General features: G+C 36.7%; 1 protein-coding gene across 1 annotated transcript in view; it reads right to left on the bottom strand.

The window, feature by feature from the left end:
• Positions 1-9,502, bottom strand: part of LOC134216943 (UDP-N-acetylglucosamine--dolichyl-phosphate N-acetylglucosaminephosphotransferase) — a 30,853-nt gene extending 21,351 nt beyond the window's left edge. Inside the window, exons 1-3 of the mRNA XM_062695704.1 lie at positions 9,127-9,502; positions 8,944-9,067; positions 8,434-8,882 (exon numbers count right to left, since the gene is read on the bottom strand). Coding sequence (XP_062551688.1) covers positions 8,434-8,882; positions 8,944-9,067; positions 9,127-9,320 — 767 coding nt within the window. The 5' untranslated portion in view covers positions 9,321-9,502. The remainder of the gene's footprint in view (positions 1-8,433; positions 8,883-8,943; positions 9,068-9,126) is intronic.
• Between the last annotated feature and the right edge of the window lie 4,559 nt (positions 9,503-14,061).

Genomic DNA, 14,061 nt, shown 5'->3' on the forward strand with positions numbered 1-14,061 from the left:
TGCCAAATGAAATTCAGCAACCGATATGCATTCTACAAGGACCATTCTACAAAATTCAAACTTTATTCTAAAAGTGAGGAGCCGAAATTCAACTTTGCATAGGAGAGATACCAAATTTTTATGAAAAGACGTACTTTTGTGAATGAAATTCCGTTTTTCACAACAAATGAACGTGCCAAATGAAATCCAACAACCCACATGCATTCTACAAGGCCCATTCTACAAAATTCAAACTTTATTCTAAAAGTGAGGAGCCGAAATTCGACTTTGCATAGGAGAGATACCAAATTCCTATGAAAAGACGTACTTTTGTGAATGAAATCCCGTTTTTCACAACAAATGTACGTGCCAAATGAAATTCAGCAACCGACATGCATTCTACAAGGCCCATTTTACAAAATTCAAACTTTATTCTAAAAGTGAGGAGCCGAAATTCAGCTTTGTAGAGGAGAGAAAACAAATTTCTATGAAAAGACGTACTTTTGTGAATTCAATTCCGTTTTTCACACTAATTGAACGTGCCAAATGAAATCCAACAACCCACATGTATTCAACAAGGCTACAAAATTCAAGCTTTATTCTCAAAGTGAGGCGAAGTTCAGCTTTTTAGAGGACAGAAAACAAATTTCTATGAAAATACGTTCTTCTGTGAATTCAATTCCGTTTTTCACACTAACTGAACGTGCCAAATGAAATTCAGCAACCCACATGTATTATACAGAGCCCATTCTACAAAATTCAAGCTTTATTCTGAAAGTGAGGAGCCGAAATTCCGTTTTGCAGAGGAGAGAAACCAAATTTCTATGAAAAGACGTACTTTTGTGAATTTCACACCAAATGAACGTGCCAAATGAAATCCAACAATCCACATGTATTCTACAAGGCCCATTCTACAAAATTCAAACTTTATTCTGAAAGTGAGGAACCGAAATTCCGTTTTGCAGAGGAGAGAAACCAAATTTCTTTGAAAAGACGTATTTTTGTGAATGAAATTCCGTTTTTCACAACAAATGAACGTGCCAAATGAAATCCAACAACCCACATGCATTCTACAAGGTCCATTCTACAAAATTCAAACTTTATTCTAAAAGTGAGGAGCCGAAATTCAGCTTTGTAGAGGAGAGAAAACAAATTTCTATGAAAAGACGTACTTTTGTGAATTCAATTCCGTTTTTCACAATAATTGAACGTTCCAAATGAAATCCAACAACCCACACGTATTCTACAAAGCCCATTCTACAAAATTCAAACTTTATTCTAAAAGTGAGGAGCCGAAATTCAGCTTTGCAGAGGAGAGAAACCAAATTTCTATGAAAAGACGTACTTTTGTGAATGAAATTCCGTTTTACACAACAATTGAACGTGCCGAATGAAATCCAACAACCCACATGCATTCTACAAGGCACATTCTACAAAATTCAAACTTTATTCTAAAAGTGAGGAGCCGAAATTCAGCTTTGTAGAGGGGAGAAAACAAATTTCTATAAAAAGACGTACTTTTGTGAATTCAATTCCGTTTTTCACAATAATTGAACGGTCCAAATGAAATCCAACAATCCACATGTATTCTACAAGGCCCATTCTACAAAATTCAAGCTTTATTCTGAAAGTGAGGAGCCGAAATTCCGTTTTGCAGAGGAGAGAAACCAAATTTCTATGAAAATACGTACTTTTGTGAATGAAATTCCGTTTTTCACAACAAATGAACGTGCCAAATGAAATCCAACAATCCACATGTATTCTACAAGGCCCATTCTACAAAATTCAAACTTTATTCTGAAAGTGAGGAACCGAAATTCCGTTTTGCAGAGGAGAGAAACCAAATTTCTATGAAAATACGTACTTTTGTGAATGAAATTCCGTTTTTCACAACAAATGAACGTGCCAAATGAAATCCAACAACCCACATGCATTCTACAAGGCCCATTCTACAAAATTCAAGCTTTATTCTGAAAGTGAGGAGCCGAAATTCCGTTTTGCAGAGGAGAGAAACCAAATTTCTATGAAAAGACGTACTTTTGTGAATTTAATTCCGTTTTACACAACAATTGAACGTGCCGAATGAAATCCAACAACCCACATGCATTCTACAAGACCCATTTCACCAAATTCAAACTTTATTCTAAAAGAAAGGAGCCGAAATTCCGTTTTGCAGAAGGGAGAAACCAAATTTCTTTGAAAATACTTACTTTTGTGAAATAAATTCCGTTTTTCACAACAAATGAACGTGTCAAATAAGATTCAACAACTTGCATAGATCTTGTATAATATCTTCTATATAATTCAAACCTCTTTCTCAAAGTTATAAATCGAAAACCAGCTTTACAGAACAGAGAAACCAAATTCCCATCAGAATACGTAGTTTTGTGAATTTAAACCCGTTTTTCTCAAAAACTGGACGTGTTACAAAAAATCTGAATACATGACTGAATTCAGCGAAGAAAAATCTTTCAAGTACACTGAGAATGGTTGAAGGGAGTAAAACACTGTTGACTAGTGTAATGGATCGGAATAATGCAAATATGAGTATCTGACTTCATAGATTTGCCAGACGATGATTACAGAAACATTTCCAGAATGATAGTGTCCACTGCCACCCTTATAGCAGATTCCACGGGCTTTCCATGAGGGGCCGGTTTTAGCACCATCTGGACCATGCATATATGGGTGTCAAAAATCATGTTTTCCCAAGACGATGAATATAGGATCTTCATTAGAGATGTATTTTGAGGACTTTAAGACTCTTTGGCCAATTTGTAACAGGTTCCGGAAGTTCTGCGAAAGTGACATTTCGGCACCAACATTTCAAAAGGGCGTAACTGCTTTTGTAAACAAAAGCTTCTCACGTCGCTGGTGGGTTAATTTAAGCCCACCCACGCAATCCAATACCAATGATGGAAGCGTCGAATCCTCTTCTTTCATTTAATGGTGCTGGATTGCGTGGGTGAGCACAAATAAGCCCACCAGAGACGTGAGAAGCTCTTGTTTACAAAAGCAGTTTCGCTCTTTAAAAATGTTGGTGCCGATTTGTTCAAGGTGTATGGCCAATCCCGTATCATTTTCATGAAAATGGCCATATCTCGGCGTATAGCTAACGGATTTTCGATCTGCAGCCAGCATTGGTCAGAATATTAGTTCTAGTCTCTGGGGAAAACATAAAACATGATGGCAACAAACGTCATATAAAATTACAAGCAGCAGAAAAAATGCACTTTTAACATACCCTCGGAAAACCCGGAACACTACCGGTGGCCAATGGCCAATCAGAGTTTTCGCATAGGGCCAGTATACTAGAAGAGTTTCCGCGTCCGATGGTCCCAGTTTGATCAAAATCGGATCATTCTACGCAAAGTTGAACTTCGACAATTTTTTGCCTATCTCAACCTTTTTGTCTAACCCCTGTACTTGGCACAAATCTCCCAAATTGAGGTGAACGTGCCCCTGGAGCCGACGTTCTGATACCTTTTCTTGTCGCTTTCACATGAGGAAATATCATATAAACCCGTCGGAAACGATAACCAACATACCTGCTGAAGGAATGAAGAAAATCCATCCAGCCGTTTTCGAGTTATGCGGATACGAACACAGACCATTATATAGATAGATTGAAATAGGAAATATTAAAGTAATTTTTGGAAGAGTTTCTACCGAACTCTTATAGTAATTTCCGAATTATTCTTAAAAGAATTTCTGAATGAATTTCTTAAGTGATTTCCGAAAAAAATTCAAAGGAATATCCGAAGGTTTGAGATTAATTAAATTTCCGGAGGAATGTCCGAAGGAATTCCTAAAAAAATTGAAAGAATTCCTTGATGTTGTTCTAACGATATTCCGAACGGATTTCTTAAAGAATTAGGATTTTTTTTTGAGAAATTCTTGAAGTTATTGATGAAGGCATTTTTTAAAAAAACTTCGTAGGAATTCCTGAACCAATTTCCGTAGGAATTTCTAGAGCAATTTTAAAAAAATCTGAATTCTCCTAAGGCAGCGGTTCTTAACCTTTTTGTTGGTTGGCCTTGAGGCCTTGGCATTCTTCTTCTTCTTATTGGCATTACATCCCCACACTGGGACAGAGCCGCCTCGCAGCTTAGTGTTCATTAAGCACTTCCACAGTTATTAACTGCGAGGTTTCTAAGCCAAGTTACCATTTTTGCATTCGTATATCATGAGGCTAGCACGATGATACTTTTATGCCCAAGGAAGTCGAGACAATTTCCAAACCGAAAATTGCCTAGACCGGTACCGGGAATCGAACCCAGCCACCCTCAGCATGGTCTTGCTTTGTAGCCGCGCGTCTTACCGCACGGCTAAGGAGGGCCCATAGGCCTTGGCATTGCTTGTAACCCTAAGAATTTTAGCTGAGATTTTTTTTGCATATCATTGTCATAATTCTACTACAAGCGTTTAAAAACGTGAAAATGTATCCGGTAATTGACTGAGAAGATTAACTATTGGATTTTCTTTTGGGCTCTGTTCGTTGGCTGGATATTTATTAAAATGTTCCATCAGAAAATTTGTCTCAGAAGCTTTCCTCCAAAATATTTTTTGGACAGATCCCGTGGAAATGCTTGAAAAGACACATTTTCTCCCTATTTTGTTCAATTTATCTTTTCAATTTATCATGAGTAATAAAAATTTTCTAACGGGACAGAGCTCTTCCCTGTTGGACTGAGTATCTACCGGTTTGTCGAGTTTCACTTGAAAAAATCTCCTAAAAGGGATTTATCCAAAGATTCAGCCAAAGAATTATCAAATATTTTTCCATGGATTCTTCAATAAATTCAATAAGATATTTCTTTTGAAAGTCTCTTATTCAGAGTGTTCTCTGGACTTTGCAAAGTAAATTACTTTAGATTTTGTTACAAGAATTATCTGAATGTTTAAATGTGAAAGAAGTTTCACGAAGCGTGATAGTCTTATAGTAGAAAAAAAAAAACCCATTATATTCTTATATGCCATCTGTGCCACCAACTATATACATAGAACATTCCCGATTACTTTTGTAAATTATTATGGAAAACATCGGTTTTGTTTGATAATTGTTGAAGAAGCGTAAGGCATCAAGCTGATGGTATAGTCTTGAATCGCTGATTTGGATATTGATAGACGGGTCACTATATGATTCGGCCACCACTGTTTGGGCCACAACCTAACTAAAAACACTTCCATATCGAAATGGAATAGGTAAGCATTCCGAAAATGGGATTTTGCGTCACTAGATATTATTTCTGAGGTTTTCACCGTACAGTTCTAGTTCGAATGGCTGTCAGTTAACTCAAATGAAAACATAATACATAAATTAGTTAGGTGGAAATTATGGCCCAAACAGAGAATCATGGCTATAGCATAGCTTTTTCTTGTAGTCAAACAAAAACTTATTTGTCCCATATTGATAGATTTTTCATATTATTTTCTATGCTACAACACATGATTTTAGCATTTCATGCTCTCCGAGCTATTTTAATTCATGAAATATTTTTTTAACAGCTAGGTTTTAGCAAAATTCTGCGCGCTTTCCCAAAATTCAAGTTTGATGTAATTTCGGTATTGTGGCATTTAAGCCATGAAAACTCTAAATTAGTAGCTCTGCACCAAAATATTATTTACATCATTTATTTTGCTTATGATGAAGCGGTTCTGGTTGGTGAAAATAATTTTTTTTCTGAGTTTGGGTGTGATTTGAACATGTTTTAACTATGGGGGTAAATTGGTCATGTAGCTTGGGGGTGACCAATGTTTTGACAGGGAAATGGATACAAACTAGTGGAAATTTCCGCCTAAATCGATTCGTTTCACAATGGGATCATCAATCAGGGGGTGCAGAAAAGGAGGATCTGGTAATTCATGCTCCACATACATTTTCGTACAATTTCTGCACTTTTGAGCGAATATTTCCTATACAACGCACCTCGTTCATGTAAACAGCCATATCTCGTATGTTTGTATTGCGATATTTGTACTGTGATATCAATAATATATCAATCATCTCAGTAAAAACTCTAGTTTCTGTAAAATAATATAACAAGGGCCAACATTTCATCCATGTTAATAATATAGGCGCACAAAATCTATAATTTTTGATATGCTCTCAAATAATCCGGAATTTCTCTTGCGGTTATAACATTATTTTGAACCAGTTTGTCAAAACTAGACGAGTTTCCTGCCGAACCATGCCAAAATCAAAGAAACTGGTTAATATTTTACAGAGATTGACCATTAGGTCAATCGAATATGGAGAAAAAAACCGCCCGATCATTTTGCTAATTTTCTGTTCAACATCAGAGAAGAGCGACCAGATCCGGAACCATAAAAATGATCGGTAGCTTTGATATTCTTTTTTGGTCTGTACCAGAAATTCGATGATGTTGAAAGATATCCCAAGTAAAATTTTGAGTTTTATCATACTCTATTAGAACTCTTGGAGAGCAAATTTTCAAGGCAAGCGATAAAACTAAATACTACATGACAGCCTCTTGATGACCGCTACAAGAGTAATTTATGACCAAGTGGACCAGTCTTGAGAACGTCTTCAAAGCAAGTTCCAAGTTGATAATAAGGCTACCATAAAACCGCTGTCAAAAACAGGGAATTTCTTTTTCACGGAGCTGTTTGTTATTGTTTTGGAGAAAAGGGGAAAATATCAGAATGGAACAACGAAGAAAAATAATAACCAACTTTCATGGACATAGAAGAAAAATAATTGGAAACCATAGGAACATTGTAGTCTCGAAATTCGTTCGCGTATATGGATATGGATATGGATCATTAAATCTTGAATTTAATTTATAACTTTATATCTTTAACAACTGAAGAGATTTTTCTTTCTAGTTTTTCTAATTCAACATCCGCCTTTACGCATTTCTGTCAAAGGTACCCCCTGAGACCAGCAAAGGTGCCACCAGGGGTACATGTACCCCAGTGAGACTAGTTTCAATTTCAACGTGTTTTTAAAACTAACATAAAAATATTTGTATTTATTGACAAGCTAGCATAATTGACAAAATAAGCACTGGACTAATCGCAGAAATATTTAATAATAAGATAAAAGGTGACGAAAATGTTGTAAATAACCAAAGGACTCAGCAAATTTTAAAAGTGCGTACAACTCTATTATAAATAAGCTAAGAACTAATGCTAGTAAAGTTTAGGATGTTAATATTGTACTTTGTTTGTATGTGTAATGTAGAATATGTGTAATAATTAGTTGTAATGGCTTCAACTAATATATTTTTAGTGTCTGCAGAAGATGGTCGAAGGCCAGTAAGTCGACCGAAATGTCTGGCAATTTGATTGTTTTGTCTTTACTCGCCGAAAAATGATCGATAAAAATCCCAAACATCAACGTGTCTCAACTTCGTAGCTACGTTACTATGATTTTGATATTTTTGCATTTTTATATATTTTGGACAAGGAATCTAATTGTCGCTGAAAAAACAAAAAAACAAGCAACAAAAGAGAATACCGATAACTCTTTGTCCTCATCTGCAGAGGATAAAGACAATGTTGCATTCCATTTTATATGCAACAAATATGGAGAGGTAATTGTAGCAAACTTTTCAAACTGCGATTACTTCTATTATTTCAAAAGTAAAACAAAAATCATTTCAACAGATGATTATGTTTATGTCTAAACTTTGATAACTGGTACTTTTTAACCAAAACCATCATCGAAAACCTTCTCCAAATTCGCGGCAGGCGATCATTGGCCCTGACGAAAGCGAGAAAACAAAATGGGGGCCGGCTGATGCCTTTTTATTTCACCCAGCAAGGGATATAGGACGTCAATTTTAAAATGCTTATTAAAGCGTTAAAACACATTTTAGCCTAAAATTGTTCACTTTTTTGGGTTAGAAATTTAATTTACTTTCATATAGGTAACACGAAAGTTGAATTATTTTGATTAAAAAAACATGTGTAGATGAGGAACCTAACATGTAGTTTTTCAAAATTCTAACCCTACGTATTTAAAAGTTTTCAACATATCACTGTTAATAACATTTTAAAATATACTTCCTATACTTCACCATGTTGAAAAACAGTGATTTCACGCACACGTCCGTCGCCGCTAGATGGCAACAGCGCGGCTGCGTCAAAGCGAATTGTCCTATTCTTTTGCAGTTTGGGACAAACGCTTGTTGCGAGTTGAGTTTGTTCCAACATTTACAAGAGAGGACAATGTTGTTGTCATTGGCATCATTCATTGATATTGGACCATACTGTAATATTGAAAAAGATGTCTAAAAAAATGTCATAAACTGACGAGCACGTGACATTTAACGTAATATCAAATCACAATTCAGTTTACGTCATGTGGTTTTGTGCCATATTTTCAATTACGTCTTCTGTAATATTCATATTTTCGACGTGTAGCGCTGAACAGTATGAAACTAAATTCATACCATGCAACCGCCCAAAGCATAGTACAGTACTTACCGATTATATTTCCAAAGTGCCAGAGTGGCTCCCATGTAGGGCAGCATGATGTACAGTGAAAATTCGTACGCTTCATTGCAGTGCCCGGAGATGATTTCCATCAAATTGAACACGATAATCGATCCGGCTATTATCAACGACTGGCACACTTCCAACCCGTTGATACCGGCCAGGATGTTGATTGCATTGGTACAGAAAACCGCCAACATTCCCATGTAGATGTAATACAATACACCGATGTCAATTGACGTTCCCAAAAATTGTTGAACAAATTTAGGGAGAACGATTGTCGTGGAATTGAAATTGGTGTAGTACACCATCAGCAATGGAAGCGAGGCAATGGTCGGCAGATAGAGCTTATCGCGCCAACGGAGATTCAGTACATCGTCAGCAAATCCCAGCAGAATCATGCAGCAGATCGAGAGCATCGCTGCAATGAATTCCACGAACTGTGGAAACATCAATTCGTAAAATTTAACAAAAAGTATCATTCGAATATTTATAATTCACCTTGTCATGGGGAAATTCTTCCTTATTATCATCATTCGCAAAACTTCCTACAAACGGTATCGGGATAAATAGAAACAGTGAGATCAGAAAGATGCAGCCAGTGACCACTCCAAATGCTTCTGGACTGAAAGTAAAACCAAATGCTTGTTTTATACGTCAATGAGATAACATCAACTTACTAACATCTTCGGTTTGGACTTCTTATTCATATCGATGCCGGCAAGATTGGCTGCGATGAACATCGCCTTCATTTTCGGTATCAGATTGAGACCCACGAAGTACGCACCGGTCGAGATGATTACGTTGACAAGCAGCGGCAGTGGAAAGAAAAAACTTCCACCGAAAAGGTGCACTTCGAACGATTTGAACAGCGGCATCCTGACACGGGTTGCCACCGAGGTTCACAACAATCCAAAACTATGTATTACCTGGATCAGAAAAACAACTGTCGCACAATGTTTTGATTTCACGAGATAATGACCGCAGTGGCCGTCGATGTGATGCAGAGTTAAGGGTAAATAAGCTCTGCATTCGTTGATGAGCGAACGACTGATAAAGAGACACATCGTCGGATGTGAGCTGTCATGACTGTAAATAAGTTTGCTATAAAATGACGTGTGAATGGCTGTGGGTGCATTATAAAAATTCTGGTTAAAATGCAAGTGGGGATGGGCTCTTCAACAAAGCTAAGACTTAGTAATATACAGCGTAAAAATCTATGCATGCGGTGACATTGAATCGCTGCCAAAAATCTTGTTGCCTATGAAAAAGAAACCCCCAGAAAAAAACTACCAAATAACCTAGGTTAGGTATTGAAAATTTAAGCGCCACGTGGTGCAGTAAGGCGGTAAATAGTTTGATACTATGTGATAGCATGTGCTATTTGTATTACGAATAATTTTTGCTCATCCATGAGAGCTTTAGAAATTATTACAATAAGTGTTAATTTATTGCACAGCACTAAAAATATAAGCAAATATTGCAATATTGCAAATTAAACCTACACTTATAGCCATATTTTAAAATAAAAATAAATAGTGGGTTGTACATGAGCATGAGACATGACCGCATGGTAGACTTCGCTAAATGCAGAAGATTAAAACATCTAATCAAATTTCAATAAAAACTGATATCTTCTCAATACATAAAATAAATAAACCGTTTGTCTGAGAAACTGCATGTGCGACATTTTTTGGGCAAAATGAGATTTTTATATATTCTGAATCCTCGTTCAAAAATACGTATTCTGGTAAAAAATAGAAAAACAAAAATTCGGGAATGTATGATTTTTTCAATAGATTCGGCGCAAAATTTGTTCAAAAACAGTTTATGTTGTTTTTTCGGAATTGTGTTAAATTGATATATGCAGTTTCTCAAACAAATGATTCAAATGTATTATGACGTTTATTCTGAACTCTTTAAATGTGGCTGATAATCACAAATATCAATTACAAAATAAAATTTAACACGTACATTTTAATTCTTGTGGATAATATTTCCGATTATAACACCATTAACAAAAGGCAAATTTAATGGTTAAAGAATTCGAAGGATCCCGTCGAAATAAAACCTAGCCCTTCATAAAGCAGACGAATCTAAACAATAAATTAACAAAAACAACAATAGGACATAATGTTGACATAGTATTAAACTCAAATGTATGTTTAACTGTTTATTGTTCAAAAACATTGAAAAATAGGTGGCAATATAGTTGCCGCTGCCCGGCAAGTGGGACAACATTAGTGGCAATATATTTGCCACTGCCCGGCAAGCGGGGAAACAGGCAACAACAAGAATAAATAGAAGATTTTTTAAAATTAGGTTTTACGTAAAACCAGTCAAATCAAGGCACGTTACATTTTTTAGTGAAGAGTCCTATAGTCGGAAAACGCATCATAGTTGAAAAAATAAATAAATTTGCGCTTTTGTTCCCATTCTCACTCCATAGATCCATTGTCACCCCCGATGGCGGTATTCAATAATGGTTAGACTTTAGATGAAAGCTTAGTTAATAATCTAAAAATAATCTAAAAACATCCAAAAATCACTCTTGTAAGCCAAATTTCATAGAAAATAACTTATTAATTTGTACCATGGTTTGAACTACTTGCAGCAGCTCCTAAATGTATAATACTAATTAAATGCATGAAATGCTTATAAAACCGCTAGCATCACTTCCATCCGTTACCACAGATACTGGTTATATGCTGAAAATCGTCGGTGCATAATATTAAAATAACCCTCGGAATGGTAGTCTCGTAATTTCAACTTTTTTGCGTGTACTTTTACAGTTATGAGTTAAAAACCATGGTTTTTCGTGAAGCAGGAAAAGATCCCGGATTGCAGTAGCAATTCCTAACTTGTAGGAAACCCGATTGTGCAGCTACGTACCTAGTTATCTATGTGCCGATGATTATGAATCAGTCCTGTTTCATCATGCTTTCATGTTCGAATAGATGAAGCAATTAAGATGTCGCTATTAGGTACTTGTGCGCTGAAGGTTCCCTCATCTGCAATTGTTATTCGCTCAACAACATCGAACTATTCAATGCAATGCCATGCGGAATAAGGTTGAAATGCCGACAGTTGAAAGATTTCTGCACATGAGTGGAAAATGCTTCGTTTAGTAAATATCGTAAAGGCTACTGGATTACTTCAAAACCAAACTTGTGAAGAATGTTGTCTGTGGTTCCGGAGTTATTGACAAGACAAAATATTCTTTATCTTCATAATCATTCCCCCACTGGGACTTTGCTGTCTCGCCGCTAAGTGTTCATGAAGCACTTCCTCAGTTGTTAACTGTGAGGTTCCTTAGGCAGGTTACCATTTTTGCATTCGTATAGGGGAAGGTGAGGCGACTTGATCCCCGGGAGACTTGATCACCTCCTGTTTTATCGAGAACTAGAGTAGTTTTGTTCTAGCGAATTTTTTAGTATAGATCCTCTAGACAAATGACCTTTATGTGATGAGTTATTTTTTGGATTGACAACCTTATTTATTCTGCAGGGCGGTTTGTTTGTTTTGACCTTCCTGAAGATTTTTTTTATTGACCACGCAAAATTTGAACAACTTTTCATAACAATGATTAAATGCTTTCGTTTTTCACAGCACAAAGCTATACATATGCTTAATGATCTGTAGGTAGGGACACGGCAGGTATTTCCGTCCTTCGTCGTAGGGGCTAAAACCAACGAAAGCAACGTACATTTGCTAGAACTCCACTATAGTAGAACGTTTCTCCTGAGCTTACGATTTGGTACGTATGAGTTTTACAAAAAAGCGTCTTTTTTATTGGTTTTCGAGACTATGACGAACAGACGAAAATACCTGCCGTGTCCCTACTGATGAAAATGTCAACATTCCATCAAAGTTTTAGGATATTTGGATTTGAATTTATTGCATCTATAAGGGGACACTTGATCTCATTAGTCACCCATACAAATATGTGAGAAAACATTCAAAAAAATATTAATCTGTTCTCAGGTTTCTAATTTTCTGCAGATTTGACAGATTTGATTAGGGTTTTTTTTTTATTCGTATATTTTTATTTGGTAGGCACTCTGTGTTCTTAACCGCTACTGTGCCGTGACTATGGTATTCTGCTGTGCAGAATCCACACAGAATCTATTTTTAGATATCCATTATTCGTTATTGTTGTCGTTGCCAGTTCATCTTCTCGTGAGTCCATTGTGTCCGTTTGTCCATGTCGTGTATCCAATGATCGTTGTTTGGTTGCCATTTAATCCGGGTAACGTTGGAGGAAAGCCTCCGAGGAGAACAAGTTGTCAGTCGTCATCAGGCAGCCGTGGCGATAAGGCCGTTCCCCAATACGCTACCGTATGGGCTGCGCATCCGGCGACTGACGAGGGTTTGGTGGAGGGGCTGGGAATCGAACCCATGACCATTCGCTCATAAGGCAAACGTGTAGCCAACTACGCTACGGGACCCCCCTAGATGATTAAGGGTTAGCAGGAAAAATTATTTATTGCGTAGATATCATAGAAAAGGGATCAAGTCTCCCCAAATTTTAAAAATGCATTTGCTGTCGAATTCAATAACAATAATTCGAAAATGCCGCGTATTTTGAAGGAATGTATTTTAAAAACCTGAGGGCAGCTTTCTAATTTTAACAAAGCAAGTTCTTAGAGAGGGATCAATTTCCCCCGAATATTTTAAAAGTCGATTTTTGACAGCACTCCAAAACATCGATTGTGTATCAATAACAACAATAATTTAAAGACTGTCATACATCAGTAAAGTTAAATACTATATTTCTTAGAGAGTCTGTGTGGAAATCGCGTATGTTTATTTATGTTTGGCTGTGATACATCGGAAATAAGAAAAGGGGATCAAGTCACCCCAGTCTCCCCTACCATGAGGCTAACACGATGATACATTTGCGCCGAAAAAAATATCCAGCCCGAACATTACCTAGACCGAACCGGGAATCGAACCCAGCCACCTGCTGACATGGTCTTGCTTTTTTTCCTGGTTGGGTACATTTTCCACAGCGTCCAGTTGGTTGAGCTATTGTGGCTGGACCCGTTTTAATGTTTGTGCCTTGTCAGTATGTCAAATCACTATGAATTTGAGTGATTTCCACTTGCTGATTATCCCAATAAAATATAACATATCTTATAAAATGTATTGCCTTACTGGGAGAAGTCATCCATACATCTGATGGTTGTATCAATCCTTCATCGAAAAATTTGCGCTTTTTTTGGATAAGTACTTCAGAAGTACACAATAAATGTTCCGAATCTTCCTTTTCCCTTTCACAGAAACGACAGGAATTATCTTGAACTTTACATAGTTGTTTCAAATAATGGTCTTGCTTTGTAGGGCGCATCTTACAGCACGGCTAGGAAGGACAAAATATTGTTTGCATTTAAAAGAATGCTAGTATAGCTGGAAATAATGAGAATTAAGAGATCCCTTTTTTCCAACAGAACCCGTTTTCCCGGTATAAGGCGAACAGAGGAGATGATGCCTTGTTTTAATGAACGAGTTTGCCCGGTATAAGGCATACAGGGTAAATATGATCTTTTTTTTTTTTAATAAACGCGTTTGCCCGGTATAAGGCAGAAAGGGGAGATGATGACTTCTTTAAATGGACGT

Source organism: Armigeres subalbatus, chromosome 2 (genome assembly GCF_024139115.2).
Source record: "Armigeres subalbatus isolate Guangzhou_Male chromosome 2, GZ_Asu_2, whole genome shotgun sequence".
In the NCBI taxonomy this organism is placed as follows: Eukaryota; Metazoa; Arthropoda; class Insecta; order Diptera; family Culicidae; genus Armigeres; species Armigeres subalbatus.